General features: G+C 45.1%; 2 protein-coding genes across 4 annotated transcripts in view; one reads left to right on the plus strand and one right to left on the minus strand.

The window, feature by feature from the left end:
• dlgap2a (discs, large (Drosophila) homolog-associated protein 2a) overlaps nt 1-2,941 on the minus strand; it is a 211,601-nt gene extending 208,660 nt beyond the window's left edge. For 2 of the 3 annotated variants that reach the window (XM_026152470.1, XM_026152469.1), the window contains exon 1: nt 2,793-2,941. In XM_026152470.1, the coding sequence (XP_026008255.1) occupies nt 2,793-2,810 (18 nt within the window). In that variant the 5' untranslated portion in view covers nt 2,811-2,941. The remainder of the gene's footprint in view (nt 1-2,792) is intronic. The other variant, XM_026152471.1, reaches the window with a different exon arrangement.
• Nucleotides 2,942-3,054: 113 nt separating this feature from the next.
• Nucleotides 3,055-11,121, plus strand: erich1 (glutamate rich 1). The gene is made up of 6 exons (XM_026152793.1): nt 3,055-3,704; nt 4,296-4,436; nt 4,517-4,663; nt 8,497-8,883; nt 9,304-9,501; nt 10,880-11,121. Exons 1-6 carry the CDS (start codon nt 3,686-3,688, stop codon nt 11,014-11,016), a joined length of 1,029 nt encoding a protein of 342 aa, XP_026008578.1. The 5' UTR covers nt 3,055-3,685; the 3' UTR covers nt 11,017-11,121.
• Nucleotides 11,122-18,738: the final 7,617 nt, after the last annotated feature.

The raw sequence follows: 18,738 nt of genomic DNA on the forward strand, positions 1-18,738 counted from the left end.
GTTAACACAAGAGGTCTTTGAGGACATATTTATAATTCCATTTAGAGCATGAGATGATTTACCTTTGTCTCTAGTCAAAGAGTTTCAAAGGCGCACAGCTGACAAGAGACACAGCCGCTCGACTCTCTGCTCGGCAAACTCTCAAAGGACAACCTTTAGAAATCGTCATCAGTGCTGATATCAAACTATTTCTATTTACCGCTAGAGAGAAAAGGTCACTCAGGACACCGGCTCGCCATGCCTGAGGGCTACGCATCGGTACAGTAGCACTGGGAGAATTCAGGGACGCCCGTCTGTACGCGTTATCCCACCACAGCACAAAGGTGATTAAATGACTGCGGCTGCTTTGCAGGTATGCACAGATATCCCCAGACACAAAGGACTCACACACACAAACACACACACACTTGGATCTCATGCCTCATGTTTTATATTCATAAAGCAGCGTCTCATCCACCCCCTGCACTCACTCTGCATCCCTCTACTCAAGCCAAAACTATTACAGGTTCATTCACAAAATGATCTGAGGTATAAAAACTGAGGCAAACACATGGAAAGAAGTTGGATTTGTGTGCACGGGCTGGTAAGAGAAAGTCTTAAAGTGAGAGAAAATGCTGGGACATGCAGGGGGAAGCGGAAACACATCCGTCACAGAGAGCGGATGAATAAGAAAAGAACCTCCTGAATGTTTCAACGTTTACTTTCAGTCACACTGGTCTACATTCATCGCTGCTCTTCTGCCTCTGCGTTCACCAAAATGACATCACTGCATGCAGAAATGCAACGTCTGAAGTTTGTGCTGCATCTTCAAATAGATTATGAGAGCCTTATCGTGTCACTGCCAAGGAGCCAAAGTCCACACGAGCCACTCTTTTGTGTGGGCGCAGAAGCGGGTGCACGCTTGTGCATGCAAGAAAAACAAGAAAAAGCGACCTTCAATTTTCAAAGTGCTTCTGGGAGGAAAACAGTATCAGTTTCCAATTACTTTTTTAAAAAATGCAGGCAGTGGATTTTAATTAGGCACCCTCCTTTTTAAGTGAAGAAATTGCCTGTTAGGATGAGTAAAGATTTCTCAGTGAATCATCGAGCTCTCATTGAAGGGCTGACTTGTCGCCGGGGAAAGCAGAGGTGGCGGTGTGAATGGGGTAAAAGGTGGGGAAGTGACATGTCATTTTTCACTCCAGGCCTTACAGTGGCGACCTTACATTTCTCATCTGCCACCAGCCAGGACGGACAGGTAGGACAGATGAATTATGGTTATGGTTAGATACTGCGATCCACATGCAAATCTGCACACAAACAGATACTGACACTTGCATTTCATGCAGTTAGTTTGGTGTCACACCGCTTGCTATTTTCAATGAGAGAACACGGGGCGGTTTGCAAAGACCCCACATAAAACATTCAAAAATCACATTTTCCACATATGGCCTGCTATACTATGCAATGCACAGACCTTCAGCTCTTTATCTTACACATCAGTGTCTCACCCAAGAAGCTGTGTCACTGAAGGAAGACTAGCTGACCGCTACTGTCTAAAAATAAGTGCTTTTGTATTATTGAGCAGGACAGGAGCGCAGCATCGAAGAGTATCCTGGTAAAACTTTTAGCCACTTGTGCGAACAGCAGTGACTCCATTGAGCTTCTGAAGCATTCCAATGAACATGGTCCCCTATTTTTAGCACCTCTGTGATTATGATGTCTGACTATGTGAGCGCTGGCAGCCAGCACTTTGTCACTCACAGCGCGTGCTGAGTAGTCTGCATTTGCTATGGATTCAGCAGCAGTGTCGAAGCGGGCGTCCTATACAACTTTCCTTCTTTTTGTGCTGCTCAGTCAGTGGAATCTGTCAGAGCTAAGACGTCAATACTTGCGGCTGCACTGAGTCTTAAACAACATCATTTGTCAATGTACACCGAGAGTGATGACAAGCTTCTTTTTTTGCACAAACATGCAGTTAGCAAGTTCTTTTTTCAGCATGGCCAGCGCTGTTAGAGGATGACTGTTACACCACGAGCAGCCTGCAAATCTTACTACTTGTTCATTAAGAGGGCTTGCAGGAGGTGTTTATGTGCTATTCAGTGTGTTGTTCACTGCAAGGAATTATGCCACATGTTTACCTAAATCAGCATAATTTACTACAGAGTAAACTCATCCATTGGCTCGTTTTATGCAAGCTTTTTGGAGCTTCACTATCATTCAGGGTTGCCAGTGTCGGGCTTTGGCTCTGTCAGACACAGTCAGTGAAGCTCATCCACCCACAGAGATGGCAGTCAGCATGGCACATACAGTACTACGTGACAGTGCACAAAAGGAGGAGTCTGGCTGAGATCAAACCTGACACAATATCTCTTTGAGAAGTTATCCTAAGCTTTTCTTGCCTGAAGTTCTCTTCGTGCAAGCCTCCTCAGGGATAAATGCAAGTGGAATGACATGCGAGAGCTATAGCAGAGGAGCAGTGATCAGATTCCACATGCAAAGCATGCAGAAATCATATTATACTTGGGCAACTGTAATCAGTGGTCATGATTAAGCAAACCAGCACTGTGACACTTAATATACTTTAAAAATAAGAAGAAGAAAGAAAGCCAGCCGCTTAAAAGTCCCACACTTCTAAGAAAACCTTGCTACTGAACTGCTTACACACACACACCTATTTGTCATCACTGCATACATTTTCCCATTTACTGTAAGATGACTGTATGCCACGTTTGAATGCTGCACATTGTCACATTTCATGACTTCAATGTGTGCTGAAAGATTAAGAAAAGAGAGAGACAGGGAGGAAATACCTTTTTCAGAGCTGACATTCTAGGTGGATCCTCCTCCTGCAAAGCCCGTTCACATGCTGAGGTCCCAAGCCAAGTTTGATGGGTGCGCAAATCTGAACTCAGCCCGGTGCTGATGCTGAGCCATGAGGCGCCTGTTTAGTATTCTCATCTCGCCTGCACCCCGTCCTACAGCTGGCTTGGTGTGCGCACGCCCAAGCTGCTGTTATCACAGCTTTCAAACGCAGGGGGCGCTGTAGCCCCTTGGAAAGAATAAAAGTGGACATTAAAAAAAAACCGTATGTTGCTCTGGTAGTATGATACACCTGCTCAGATAATTAATAATGGTTTTATAATAATCATTTTAGCTGGAGTCATTTTTAAGTTCGCTCTACAAATCCAGACCTTCTTGAGTCTTTTTCCTTGAAATACGCAAGGCTAATGAATATTACACTATAAACGAGGTTGATTCGTCTGCCGATGTGAAGAATAGATTCGAGTAATCCCGTAAATACATATCATTAAGTATATACAGAGAGTGTTTGTTTGTGAGGACTGCGTGCATTTTAAATTGGCCGGATTTTGAATAGAAGTTGGCGCAAAAGGAAGCGGAGTCTCTTGGTCATCACAGTGCGCGTGTGGTAGCAGGTGAAGTGCGCGGTTCAGCAGTTTTGCGCATTACTCTGGGTTAGTGGGCTTTGCTGAAGAAGCTGGAGCTCTGTGGCGATGATACTGACAGATGAATATCTCTGATCTTTAAGTTGAGCGGGACGTGCGCGTCAAGCTAGCTCATTTAAAAAGCTGCTGTAGCATACTTGCTAGCTAACTCAGCTAGCTTGATAGCATAGTAACTTCCTAGCTGAGTGCAGAGTTGGAATTCATGTTTTCTTTGCTTCGACTGTGGTGGATGTTTGAATATGGCACATAGGAAAGAAGGTAAGCACCGCCAGAAATGACTCATCTCATACAAAAACACACACAGAGCTCGTAACTCTTTAGCTCGCTAAAGTACCCAAATAACGTAGCTAGCTAAATCTCGCGTTGGTTTCTGTGTTGTAAACAAAAGCACGTGCTCCTCTGTCAAGCCCTAAAATCACTCCTTGACTTTGGTAGACGTACCCGAGAAGACAGGAGGTTTTGTTTTTTGGTGATTCATATTTGATCAGCTTTTATTAGTTTTTATGTGGTCACGATCGTGTGGACATCTCAGTCCTCTATGTTCTGAATAAATGTACTCACTGACATTTCCTTCTTGTTTTGATGGTTTAGGAAAATGACAAAGACTAAAACTAAAGACTGGCAGTGTACTCTAAGTTTATCTTAACTGTTTGGCATCACAATAAGTTTGTAAACACAGTGTTCATTGTTAGGCTGTGTTATTGCAGTCACAAACAGCATGAACATCACCTGTTTCAGTTTTCAAAGTCAGCGGGTTACATCCTGTTTTCATGCTTCATTCCCACATGGACTAGATCACATGTAGCCTGAATATGCGTAGTTAACACAGCTTGTCTTTGTGTCACTCAGTATTCCAGTCAAAAGTTCTCCAGAAGCTTTACCCTGCCATCCAAGAAGTGGTGACGGAACAGAGCCCACCACATATTGTAGAAGCTCTAGGCAAAAAGAAACATCTGAAAAGCAAAGCTCCTGGAGAGGACACGGCCTCGGGTAAAGTCATGATAATTACTAACACGTTCCTCCCTCCTTTGTGTTTCAGTGCCTTACATTATTTGCCTTATGTGTCTCAGGAGATGCAGTGAAGAGACAGAGCGCAGCCAAACCAGGCAGGCGGATGTACACGGTCCTTCCTCCTCCTGCAGACTATGATATACATTCAGAGGAATCGGTCTCACTACAGCAGCTAAAAAGCATAAATAGCGTGGAGGAACCAGCTGGTACGTCACCCATAATCTTACATTTATGGACTTGGCGCTGTGCACCATAAAGCTAGGAGAGATTTATCTCATGGGCCTCCTCCAGGTTGGCGCTCTGTAGTAATAAAGTTACTCTTTCTGATTGTCTCTGCCACTGTTGTTGGGGAAACAGACAGTGAAAATCAGTCGTGTTCTTTAACTGAGGAGAACTTGTGCAGATGGTGAGTGAGCCTGGGTGGCTCTGTTTTCACTCCGATAGGCCGATTAAATGTGCTTGTCGGGGCAAACTTGCATAATTTATAAAGGAGATATTTAACTATTATTAATAACATGTTGGAGGCTGAGTTGTGAGCTGATTTATGCCGAGCTAAAATCTTCTTGACCTGCGATGAATCGAGCTGTCTGGCAGCGGTATTCAAGGATGAGTCACATGCTCTGCATTTGATATGGATCATTTAAAGACTGTTTGTTTTATCTCCTCTCTCTATTGTCATGAAGTACCAAAGTGATGAGGCTGTAATAAAAGCGCCGGCTCGTTACACTCATCATCTTCTGTAACTCAGACCGTCGTTTAGCTGAAGAGCTTCTGCTTTACCTCAGTGAAAAAAGTGATTTGCTGGCTTACACAGACCATCGTCTGAGGGTGGCCGCTGGAATGACTGACAAGGTTAAGTTTGATTAATTGCACTCGTAAGTGTAGCAGTTCCTAATTGAACACATTTTCGATTTAGTGGGTAGCGAGCCTTCAAGGGAACTGCAACCCAGAGAGCTGTTTAAGGTCAACTAGAGTTTGGGTTCTGCGGAGGTTCATAAAGGCTTCAGTGTAATATTTTACAAAGAGGAGAGTTGATGTAGTTGATGTGGTGTAGAAAGACAAAAGCTGTCCTAGTCTTGAATGAACAGATCTCTCTTCACATTCACGTTAGCTGCAAAATGTAGAACCGTATTTCTACATGTTTTGAGAAACGGACATCTATTTTAGTTCATCTGATTTTGGGTTTTCTTTGGATCCTCGAGAAAATCTTGTTTCTGAACAATCAAAAGGAAAGTTTATCGTAACCTGTTTTTTTTCTTTTAATTGCATCAAATTCTTGTTTTTTTAAAAGGTTTCTCCATGTAACGATCTGCTAGAGGGTGTGGGGGGGGCCACAGCCCCGTCCTCCAGGGCATGAAGCAGGTATGGAGGAGATCAAAACTCCAGACATCCAGAGGCCCCCAGAACACAAGAGACCAAGGAAGACCACCAGAGGGGCAGCCGCGCCACTGTCCCAGAAAGAGCTGAGGAGAGTCCCAGATGAGGGCTCACTCAGCAGCCGCGGAGCAGAAGCCAGGGGGAGTTGCAGTGACGCGCCCGTGAGCTCCGCCGGCAGCCAGCCGTGCCTGAGTGACCGAGCCCCAGGCCGAGAGGCCGGGGGCACCCCACCTCCGAAGTGGCCCGAGCGAGCCCCAGGCTCCAGGCCCCGATAAGCGGCCGCCAAGGAGTGAGCCGGTGTGTACCTGGACGCCCATCCCCGGACACAAAGAACCACCAACGCACCGATGTCTGAGGGAGTCCGCCACTGGCAGGAGAAGTGGTGGTAGGGGGAGATAGGCCTCCAAACCTTGGAGGGCCTGAGGTGTCCCCAGAGAGGTGGCGTCTGACACCCAACCTGACATATAGACACAGACATACAGGCACACACATATACAAACATCCATTCCCACCCTCATGCTCTCATATGCACTTACTCCACACTCAACCAACGTGGAGACAGACATAAAGAGACGCTGTACACACAATCACACTCCCCAAGCGTACTCTACAAACCGGGTCTAGGTACCCTTGCCCCTGGAGGGGGAACTGCACCCAGACCCAGGTGGTGTTACCCTTTTCCCTGCGGTGGGGGGAGGCAGACCGCCCCGACTCCGCAGCAGCAGGGAGGCCCAACACTCCAGACCGCAGTCGGACGGCCAACTCCTCCTCCTCCTAGCCCCCCTGCTCCAGCAGGTCGCAGAGAACGGTGGTGAGAGAAGACTCCAAACCTCCCTCCACCCGCTCATTGTAGTGTTGATGCATGTGTGTTCTAAGGTGCATTTAAATCTTCTTCTTAAGCCAGTCACTTTCTGATTGGTTGACTGTCACAAACAGAGGTTTGAACAGCACATGGGTGGGGCTGCTATGCTCACAGACAGAGCAGTGTGCCTCCAAGCTTGGGTCCTCTACCACAGTGGTCCCCAACCCCCGGGCTGGTCCTTGAGTTGTTTGGTACCGGGCTGCGTAGTTGTGTGTCTTATTTTGAAAGAAATATTTACGCGTTACCATAGCGACCAGAGAGCATTAAGGGGCAGAGAGGAGGATGTTACTCTCAATGTTGTTGGCGCATTTCATTTTATTTAGTTGTATTTATCTGCGACACCTTAAAGGCCGGTCCGTGAAAATATTGTGTGACATTAAACCGCTCCGTGGCGCAAAAAAGGTTTGGGGCCGCTGCTCTACCAGAGGCCTGGGAGCTTGAGGGTCCTGCGCCGTATCTTGGCTGTTTCTAGGACTGTGCTCTTCTTGACAGAGATGTCCGATGTTGTTTCTGGGATCTGCTGGAGCTGCTCGCCGAGCTTGGGAGTCACCGCACCTAGTGCTCCGCATCCTATTCATGTAACCTCTTCCGCTGGGGTTACTTGCGTAGTAGCATCCCAACAACACCCTGTTTTTGTATCTTGCCCACCGATGCCTTCTTGTTCCAGTAGCTCACTTCTCGTCAGGGAGCCCTGGTTCCTCAACACCTGATGCAGACCTTGTTGATCTGGGCGGCGTCCAAGCCGGCCTGACTTCATCTGTCTCGCTCATGGCTGCAGTTGGCTGGCTTTTAAATATATTTATATAACAAAAAACATAATGACTTGAAGTAGTCTATCATTTCAATCTGTCACAAAATAATAATTTAAAATGTCTGTGAAGGTTCTCAGTTCCTTTGACAATAATTTAAAATGTTTCTAAATGTAAAAAAAATGGATAAATGGAGTATTTGCATGTCTGATATGAGCAGTAGCTTCCTTGGTTTGTGTTTTCCTTGCACTATGTCGATCAGTTCTGCACTGCCACTGTCACTTCTGCTGCTTTGTGTTCTGGCTCCAGTCCACTGCTCACAAACGGGTCGCTGAGAAGTCAGCGCGAGCTCGTTTCTTTGACCTCTCTGTGCTTCGTGGGTTTTTTAAGGAAAGGGGAGATGTGGCAAGCTAGAGAAGATCCAAGACTGCTGTTTGTGGACGGGTTCTCTTTTGAGGTTTAGTCATTCGGTAATGTGACAGCAGAGAGATTTTAGCAATGTGATAATTGCAAAAGAGAAAAGCTGAAAAATGGAAAGCCCAATGAAGCTGCTAAACTAAAGGATGATTTCCATAAGGTGGGAGGAATGTGTTAATGTTCTTTCACTGTAAAAGCTCGTGCATCACCTGAGCACTGTTCTGTTAAATGTTCCCTTTTATTTAATGGAACATCTCAAATTGCCGGGCTCAGAACGAGCGATGGTCGCACTTGCAGATTTGACCGTGTCTTTTCAATCAGAGGCCACACCAGATGATTTTGCTGATTGAACTGCAATCAGTGAAAAAGAGGGAACATCTAATTAGTGGAATTAGATTGTCCAGTGATTGGCTGAAAGGAAAGCAGCCGTCTCCCAGCTTTCACCATAATGGACGATGCCCACCTCCTGTTTTAGCCATTAGGCCCAGAGTGCAGGTGGATACACGATTCATACTTTAACAATGTGAACACAATCTGACCTTTTAAAATCCGATCTGTCCGGATCACGGGATCGTGAATCAGTTAAAGACTGTTTTTAAAACTAATGAAGAGTTTAATCTGTTGTTGCTTATAGAGGGGAACAACCACGAGAGCGACAAAGTGCTGGATGAAGAGCAAGAGGCAGAGGAACAACGGAGGAGGAGGAGGAAAAGGAAGAAGAAAGCAACCGTTTGTCAAGACTCTGGGAATGACGAGGCAACTCTAGGGAGCGAGTCCGGCACAGGTCAGAATCAGACGGCGGGGGATGAGGGGGCCGAGCGAATTAGCAGGAACAAGAAGCGAAAGCTGAAGAAGAAACGGCACAAACAGAAGCTGCTCTCCATGGGTCTGATGCCTCGGGCCGCTGCGCTGGAGTTCACGTATCAAAAAGATGGAGAGGAGGAGGAGGAGGAAGACGAGAGGAGAGCAGCTGAGGTGTCAGACTTCCTCAGGACAACGATGGAAATGTATTTGTCAGATTGTAAGTAGGGACCACTTGTACTTGCCTTCTTGGATGAAGCTCATGTTCTCAGTATTACACCTTGTAGGCATTCCTAATGCTCACGGTGATTTTAGTTTCTAATGTTTTGTTTATTTGGATATATTTTGGATGCTAATGTGCAAAAAACCCTACACTGCATTGTTAAATGCCCATTACTGAGAAATGAACATGTTTTCAGTGAAAATGAAAGCCTTCCATACGTGTTAGAAAAGCACTAAAAATGAGAGAAACTAGTAAGTTATTTTTTAATGTAAATAAAGTTGAAGAGTCTTCTTTATATTTGGTCAGTGCATGAGTCACATTAAAGAAATAGGCATTTATTGGTCCTTTTGATGTTTTATAAAATGCTTAATTTGATGTTGAAGGCTTCTTTTTAACAGACCACTTGTCCCTCCTCAGCCTCGTCTCATGCTTCCACGATCCCTGACCTGTCTGCTACAGTGGACGGCCTTCTGGGCGCCATAGACAGCGGAAGCAAACCTAACTCAGTCCTGAAGCAGCTGTACAGTCTCAAGACACGTGTTCAGCAAACGGATACAGAAAAGCTAGAAAAAGCTCTGAAGGAGCTCTGCAGCAACTCCTCCTGCATGTCTGCAGGTCAGTAAAAATTCACAAATAAAGAGCTTTTTTCCTTTGAATGACAGGCCTGTGTTTATTGTTGTGTCTCGCTGGTTCATGCATCCACGCCTACAGTAGGCTCTTCTTGCTGGAACCTGCCCCGAGCGCTTCGTCGGGCCCGTCCCAGCAGGTTAACGCTCGCCTCCCAGTGTTAGGGGGCAAACGCCGATTAGGATTGTTTGCCGGTTACCTGCCCTGACTTGTCTCATTCAGCCTTCACCTGTGCGTACCTGCCCCTGACTTACTCGAGCTGACCGTGAGTAACGAACATGTTTTAACTCGCCTCGACACTCTCAACAGTCAAAATAGCTCCTACGTCCCCCGACGCGGTTTCATCTGCCGCTGGCTGCATAATAGGATCAGCAGGGACTTTTCTGCTGTCACGCGCACAAGTGCAGGCATGTGAGAATGAGACTGAGAGACGAGCCAGGGGATTCAGGCCAATGCCATGTCGGCGGCCACAGAGTGACGCTTGTCTGCCCCTTCCCGTAACCCTGACGACGCTGTGTAAAAACCAGTTTGCTAGAGTCCACCATAGATCCTGCCGTCCCCTCTCCATACAGCTGCTCCACAGCTGCCTGAAAGCTTTTCTAACCCCCCCGTACTCCCAGCTCTCTCATAATGAGTCATGCTTCAGTTCACTGTTTTTTATTTGCTGCCGTTTTTAATTCCGGCGTGCCAGCAGATCGTGTTGGCGCAGACGAGTGTTTGTCGCACGTTTGATTCGGCTGCTATGGGTCAATTCCACTCAGCTTATCTGAGTGTTGGAGGCAAAGGCCCCAGCCTTTCTGCTGCATCTCGCTTCACATTTATCAGTCCCCGCAGTATGGAAATTTAAAATAATTAAACTTCTTAATAACATCCACCTTGTTCAGGGAGCATTTGGTATTTTAAAGTAACCTACATTCAGTGACTTGCAGGAGCTAATCCATGTGCATGCGTGCTTTTAAAGCCCCTCAGGTGAATTCACTAAAGCTCTCCTCACTCTGTCTACCCTTGTAGTGGCAATCAATTGGCTGCAGGAGCAGCTCTAAAGCAGATTTCCCTTAAGCATATTTTGCTGCACCCTGGAGTTTCTCACAAATGACATTGGATTGACTGCTCCGCCTTTTGTATTGTCCATTTTGCTTTCTGCAAAGGCTAAATATATTCTTCTAACAGTAGCGAGTAAAAGGAAAGAATTTGTCTTGTTAGGGGTTTGGATACGTACATGCGGGGGGAAGGAAGCAGATTTTGATGCATTATGCCAAAAATACACCAGCAAGTGAATCTCTTTTGTGAAAATACTGAGTGTTCCTGTGGTTTTGTGTTGTCAGCAGTAACTGAAATGTTTCGCTCTGTCTCCTTGTGTTTGTAGAGGAAACCACGGCAGTCGTTACACTCTTCCAATACTGGATCACAGACATTCTTCCCATGCAGGGAGACAAGAAGACTCGTGCTTTCTCCAACACACCCATGAGACTGCCAGTCGAACAGACGCAGAGACACTACTGAAGAATCATTTCTACCAAGAATTTTCTTTTTGCTCATACACAGCGTTTGTAAATGATGGACTTGCTTTCAATGCATGAAATGTTTTATTAAATTCTAAATATGTCAGTTTTGGTTCTGTGCCCAGTCTATTCTTACACCCCGTCTCCTCCGTTTGCAAGAGGAAAACAAAGCCGGTTAATCCTGAGCCAGACAAATCCTTCCGCCCATCGTTAGTAAGGCCAAAGTTGTCTTTATCGACCAAACTTTTACTTTCCTACGCTTGTTTAGCGTTTCTGTATGCATTTTAAATAAAGGAAACATTTTATTGGTGTTAGCCTGACAAACCCCCATCACATCTTACCCCCTAATTGCCAGAAGAGCAAATGTCAGTTCTACCTCGAGCATCAGTATTGTTTGCAGATGTTACGACATTTAAACCCAGCCCGTTAACCTAATAGCTCCTCAATTATCTCCAGTACACTCCCCACCAATCCATTACTGCTCAGCTGTGCCGTGCGCCTCTTCATATTTGCACTTCTGGATAACTACACTGAAATGATGGTCTTCAGGGCAGTTCTACTAATGGGGTGTATGCATATATTCATTATGCTGGTGAATGATAAGGGACAGTAATTAGTGCCATTACATAATCCCCAAAGCTACTCTCCTTTATCTAACTATATGCTAAATATGCCAGCACATTGTTGTTGATGGACCTTTTAAACCAGTACCACCTAGGGAGGTAGCTTAACCTTCTGCATCACAATACCTGTCTGCAGCTCAGGTAGCCTATTTTAATGCATTAACCCATCATGCAATGCCAAGGGACGAGTTCAGGAAAAGGACAAAGATTTATCTCAGCTGGACAGTGACTTTTTGATGGCATGAGGGAGAGCTGTCTGCCATGTTCCGGCTTTAGAGGAACAATTGCTCCAAACCGGGAATGCACCAGTAGACACCGACAGGTTATATCATACACTGTAATACACACCCTGAGTGTATGCGTGTATGACTGAACAATTAGCACGAGGGCTGCCATCTGTGGCCTCCATTCATGGATGGATGCACCAGGTGCTACATCCGATGGGAGCTCATGGGCTCATTATGCAGACATTAGCCAGAGGAGAGAATAAGGGCACACATGCTTAAGATAATATAACAGTGATCATTCAGAGATTAGTGCATTTCTTCAGCCATGCTTAATGGCTCCAAGGATTGCAGTCCAGACCCAAACATCTCAAAGACTGTAAGGTGGATTGTTTTTAAGTTCAGCTCAGTATAAATCCTAACATCTTTGATAATCCGCAAGGATTTCCTGCACTTCTGAAACCAGGTTACTTTTTCCACACATCGACAGAAAAGTTTAAAATTCTAAAGAATTGAGAGATATCCCTGGATTCGAGACAGCGAGGCTTACCATTTGGCTATCCTCTCAAAAGTGGCCCGTGAACCAGTTGCAGACCTTTTAAGGGAGTTTTTGTGAAGGTTGCGTGTGTAGCTACTCAAAACAAGACTGAGGTAACATTTGTGTTGTAGTCATCAAAGCAGAGCTAACCTTAATAATATTCATAAATGCAGCTGATGTGAAGAAAATGGGAAGAGCAGGACATCTGTTAATCAGAAGGTTGGTAGTTTGATCCGTAGTTGCTCCAGTCTGCATCCTCCTTTTCCCCAGATTTGAAGGATGGGTCGGGTGTATCCTTCGTGGCCCAACCTTTCCCAGAATTCAGCCAATTCCAATGGCGGCAGCTACTTAGTTTTAATATTACTCTTATTACTCTTTCTGGGTCACAAAGTAAACTTTTAAGATATTTTCAGGTGCGAATGTAGCTGTAAACTTCAAATATCTGCTCGATTTATCAAGACATCACATATTTGCAAAAGTGCTCCGACGTTTTCGGAGACGTCTGCTACCCACTAGCTCGATAGCTGACAGGGAGGTCGAGGCTCACTAGAGATGGTGAGAACACCGGACATCGTTTTCAGACCCCCCGCAGTCTTTCGCTACTCAGGTTAAACATGACATATAAGTCACTTAGATAACTTTAAAAAGTTATTGTTTGGCTTTTTCCAGTGTTTTAGTTGTTCCTGAGTAAATCAGTTTGGTGAGATTAAAGTTATAGTTTTTACACATCTGAATAAACGTCAAACAGAAAACTGATTAAACAGAAATGTGAGATGGTCGAGAATTTACTCCAGTGTCCTGATATATTTTAGATAGAAAGGAGCAGATGGCTGAGTTTATCAAACTCCACCAAGACAATCTGCAAATTTCATTAAAAGTATAATAAACTATCATCTTGTCTTTATTTTCAGTTAGCAGTCCTGGTTTAACCCCATCCTGACATTCATATTTGAGGTTTCCTGGGAAATGTCTCTAAACTCTAAATATTCAATAGAATATCAGTTTGTGATTTGACATTTTCTCACACAGCATTTTAAGTGGTATATTGTCTCTGTGCTTAAAGCCCAGTGGGCATCACAAGTTTCCATGACATCATGACTTTGCAGTATTATTGCCAGAGTTTGAGATTATTCGCGGATGCGTGAGTCAGGAGGCACAATTGGTTCCTGTTACTAGAGATGGGAAGAAGGTCATTGTTGGTAACTCTCACCGGAGAGAATTCCTCCCATCCACCGAGAGCGACGTTATCAGCACAGCTACCTCATTATAAGACCTCGCTCTGCACCCGGGACCCCGAAGCCAGGAAGGATATTAAAGCTTAAAGAAAGTTGCTGACACAGCTAGAGAGGCCACTTTCAACATCAACACACAAAAAACATTCAAATCAACTAAGTTGGCAGATTTAAATGGGCTCTGGACTGTAAATGACTTCACCTCTTCAGTGTGGGCCTTTTAAAGGAAATGCTGAAGTCAGAAGTCCTTTACACCTGATGCTAATGTGCCTACATAATCAACAAGTTCTTATTCATCATTTTTGACTTTGTTTTGGCATCAAACTGGAAACAACTCTGAAATTATCCATACATATTCTGCATATAATTCAGACACATATCACTACACTCTATACATTTTATAAAAACCTTGATTATGTTTATAGTTTGATTGAGGTGCAGAAATATGCAAAACAATCGCACATATTTAAATATGATTTCGCTCAGTTTGTATTCTTTGGCAAAAGAAGAAGCGAGGATCACCTTTCCCTACACGTCCACCCTTCCTTCTGTGTAGTCTGACTTCTTTGTCCCTGTGTGCCAGCTCATGTAATCCCCTTAGGCTCACCACCTGCAGCTGTCCTATTATGTAAAGTCAGGAAGGAGACGTTATAAAGGCTGACCAGACTGTCCTACCTCAGACAGCTGAGCTTAGGTGTGCGAACACCCGGACGAACCCTCTATCTCAGTGGGTTTCCCGTCCTGGGAGTCCAGGGAGAGGAGCTTTAGATAGAGACTGCCAAGAGTCATCTGGCCTTTAATTCATCTGATTTAGCAGGAAGACCAGCGTGGGAAGCTCAGATGTTTTTCAGGCTCCCAAGACTCACTCCTGGCTACATCAGGCTGCTGCAGGTGAGTGTGAGCCTTTGGTAGGTTCTAAAGGTTTCAGGTGAATATTTAAGAAAATAAGTTTTTCTTTTCTTAGATTTTAAGTTTTACTGACAAATGCAAGACCTTTAAAATAAAAAGTAGTGCTTTAGTCTGGGATTCATACAGGGGTTAGCATGCTCTGTCTCTGCTGAACCACTCCAGAGGGAGGCAGGGGAGAAACTGCTGATAAAATGTTTGCAAGGTGCTGTTTTCATGGGTACGTGCAGAGTTTTATTGACAGTTACAAATCATACAGCACACTTGCTTCGCTAAGCCTCGTGCTGCTATTGTGCAGCCATTTTTCTGTGCATTGTCTCAACAGATTCGGTTGTGACAAGATGATGAAACACAGTGCTATCTTATTATATACGCACAGACCACAATATTTCCAGGCTGCTGTTCCAGTAATTGTAGAACGGCTTATATTTTAGCTCAATAGTAGTAGCGTTTATCACAAACAATAGAGAAAGCCTGCGACAGTCCATTGCATTGTAAGTGGAAATGGGAACTGGTTGAGCGAGCTGCAGGAATGGCTTCTTAACTGCCTGGGACACAGCTCCATTAGAAACTATGAAGTTAAGTTTCTATTGTTTGCTCCTCCACGTGCTTTATAATTGTCAAGGGCCCACGGAGGAAATTGTCCATGTCGCAAAATTGATGAGCTTTTTGTTTGTCAAAAGAGACGGGCCACAATTTAGTAAATGAGAAAAGATGGGGTTTTAATTTCTCCAGGATTGCTGGGAGCACCAGCTGGAGCTGAGGTGTGCATGTTGTGCCTCGCTTATCGCATTCGTTACTTTTCTTTCAGACGCAGGCCTACCATAATGTGGCCGTGACGCCTCCGGCGGAGAAGACCGTGCCTGGTATGGCTATGCTGCTGGGAGCCGTTGGGATCGGGATGTGTGGCTACAGCTCCAAGCAGTTGGCCCTCTACCATCGGCCCTCTTCCCGTGTCCTGCAGTGGATCGGCACGCACACTGATGCCAGTGCAGTGGCACACAGGATCCCCGTCCTGGATGCGACTCGCCGGGCCGGTGCCTGCCAGGGGATCCCACCTCCCTCGTTCGTTGGCGACAAAGTTCCCTCAAATTAGTCTGTGGTGATAGTTTGGCCGACACCATAGGTTGAGTTCCGGTAACTACGCTCGGTCATGTCTAAGATTGTAGCTATGCCGGCCCATTGCACCAATGCGGCCCATGTGCTCTCTGAAGACATGCTGCTGTGGATATCTGACTGAACCTATGTGTTGGCGCGAAATAAGAAACAGTATCATAGAGATATGGAGTTCAGTAACAATAGTTCACATTCTACTGGATTGGTTCACTTATTCACTAATAACTAGGCTGTTTAATGCACAGAGAGGGCACTAAACAGCATGAATGATGGGATGAGTACGTAACTGGTGCTGGAACTTCCCAGAAACTGTGGCTGAATGTGGCTTGAATGAGCTAGCATGACTAATTTGGAGGCATTGTGTGTCTTTTCGAGTACTGAGGTAAAAAGAGAGTGATGCTTGGCAGCGCTCCTCTGTACACAGATGGTTGGCATCTCTCTCTCTCTGACCTCCTTTCCATCTTTTCCCAGGCAGAAAGCCATGTGTAAGTGCTTGAGCAGCCCATCCTTGCCCATGACTTCAATTGATTTCCTCTGAGGAGGAGCAGGTGCCATCCATCAACAAGCCTTGGCATCTTTTGGTGTATTCTGCATTGGCTGTCAATCGAAAGAGAGCAGTCGAAGACATAGGTTGGCTTTGGGGCTGAGTCGAAACCGGTGCGTCTATTCTGAGGACTTTAAATTCTCTGAGGATTCGGTCAGAGTGGTAAAGCAGAGGATGCTTTTGTGGCTTGAAAACGGCTCTTTTATCAGAAGAAAGTGGATCTGTTATCAAAGCGTGGGCCGTGTAAACAACAATTGCACAAATACACTTTGATGAGACACCGCAGGTGGCGGGTAAGCAAGGTAAAGTGGTGATTTCTGCAGGATAAGTCTGTGCCCTCCGTGGGGATTAACCCTGGTGGAAAACCATTCCTGGTGCACACACTCATTAACCTAATCTGGTATTAGAGAGTCAAGGACCCGTAAACAGTTCCTGTGCGTCCAAATATTGTGCCATTCCCCCTGCAGTGTCCACCGTTTGTCTCGCTGTCAGATATGGATGGACGAGTCTAGACGTGGTGTTTTCATTCGTGTTAACACCAAAAAAATGTACCAGAGAGAGCGGAGCTGAGACTCGGCGAGACACTGAGCGTGGTTGAGAATGCGCGCTGTGCCTTATGGATTGCACAAGGTTATACTGTCGTCATTGACCGGCTATTAAATTGAGCCAGTATACTTGAGATTTATCAGATGTGGAGATGGTACAAGGTAGGCAACAGAGGGATTCTCCAAAGGAGGATGTAAGAAAGTTTAGTGTTTCGTCAGTTAGAGGTCAGCCAGACCTTGCAGTCCACATTCTCATAGCCAAAAAGCCGTCCTTGTCGCTCTGCCAAATTGGACAAGTGGCTAGTTGTGGCAGGTTGGGAGTTTATAATGGCCCAGTAGTGACCCACCAGTATTCTAGCACAGAGGGTCACCAACAAAATGGTCGTAATCCACTCAGGAGCGGGCTAATGGCTCCAACTGGCATCGGATGTTGGACAGTTGCTCACCTTATTCTGGACTGAGGCTGACACCTATAAACAATTTCATAATTGGGTTATAAAGAGCAGGAATGCTCTGGAGGAAATGTACAGAGTAAACCAAACAGATAGCGCTCAGAATTACAGACACGTTTGACTAAAATGTTCTCCACCTGTTTGAAAATTCGGATCGGAAATAATTGGCCGTGCTTTCACTGAACTGCAGACTGCGGTCGCATTCAGGCATTGCCCTCCTGGGAGTTTCAGAATCAATGTGGACATGGGCTGGAAGCTGTGTAATGCACCTAGCTGCTTTTGATGGATTCTCTTTATACTGCAACAGTGCACAGTGAGCACAGAGAACTGCGAAAACCTATTGATCTCAATAAGAGAGTGAAGGAGGAGAGCTTGTCTCCTCGCTGCAGCCGGTTCCTGTTTCACTCGGCATTGTGCAGTCTATGAGGAGAAACTGCCGAGATAGTGCACTGAATAATGGCGATGCTCGAAAACACGTTAGCTCTCGGATTAAAAATGCAAGGGATGTTTGAAAGCACAGTATTCATCTGTCAGTGTGCTGGATGTCACACATCAGCGCTCATCCATTAGCGTCTGTGAAGCTCTACAAACTTGACTTTAGCTGTGCCCATTAAAGGAGACTTTTGTTCTGTTAGTAAAGTCATTAATATTTAATGAAAAGATGTTGGACTAGATTCATGAAATAAAAGCACTTTAGTCACAGCTGTGGCTCAGATTGTTTCTGTGCAATTATGTGAGATGAAATTGTTCTTTTTGTACCAAGAAATAAATGTTTTAGTCAAGATTCAATTCATGCTGTTTGGGTGTAATTATGCTTCAAGAGATGTGACAGAATTTTACCACAGGAATCACGGCCCTGATGACCTAATCACAAGATAAACTTGTAAGACTGCAGAGAGAGGACGGACGCTGATATCCTGGTACTGTGACAGACACAACGTGCAGTGCAAGACCAGAGGCTGTAGACAGACTCACACCGACCAGCACAAGCTGCTTTTAAATATTTTAGTCAAACACTTGTGCAGATACGTCACAGGGGCTCAACCCGCAACACAGCCGTATTAAATATCTGATGAAGCCAGGCTCTTCCTCCTGTTTCATCTTCACAAACTTTATTTGGAGAGAATTGTTGTTTTTGACTAAACACTGAAGCAAACTTGTCATCAGTGTGTGGTGGATTTTGGGGATTCTGCTAAACAACTAAGATCAGTGATGTTACCCCCCTGGCAGTGAGAGAAGGGTTACCAACAGATATCTCAACAATGTCATTTCATGTGGAGTCACGATAAAAGTCCAACTATAGTTGGCCTTAAAAGCAGCTACGACCTACTTACAGATTATACAAATATCACTTTTTTATTACTAATGCAACAGTTTATCAGTGGGGCTCATAGCCCGTCCACGTTTACAAGCCACATTGTAGCATCAGTGTTGTGCAGGCTGAGTGTTCAATAATGTGATAAAGAGTTCAGTTTTTTTTTAAATAATAAAGAGTTCTTTGTTTTTCTGTCACCGCAGGAGGAAAGTGACAAAAAACGAATAA

The sequence above is a fragment of the Astatotilapia calliptera genome, chromosome 19 (genome assembly GCF_900246225.1).
Source record: "Astatotilapia calliptera chromosome 19, fAstCal1.2, whole genome shotgun sequence".
NCBI classification, from domain to species: domain Eukaryota; kingdom Metazoa; phylum Chordata; class Actinopteri; order Cichliformes; family Cichlidae; genus Astatotilapia; species Astatotilapia calliptera.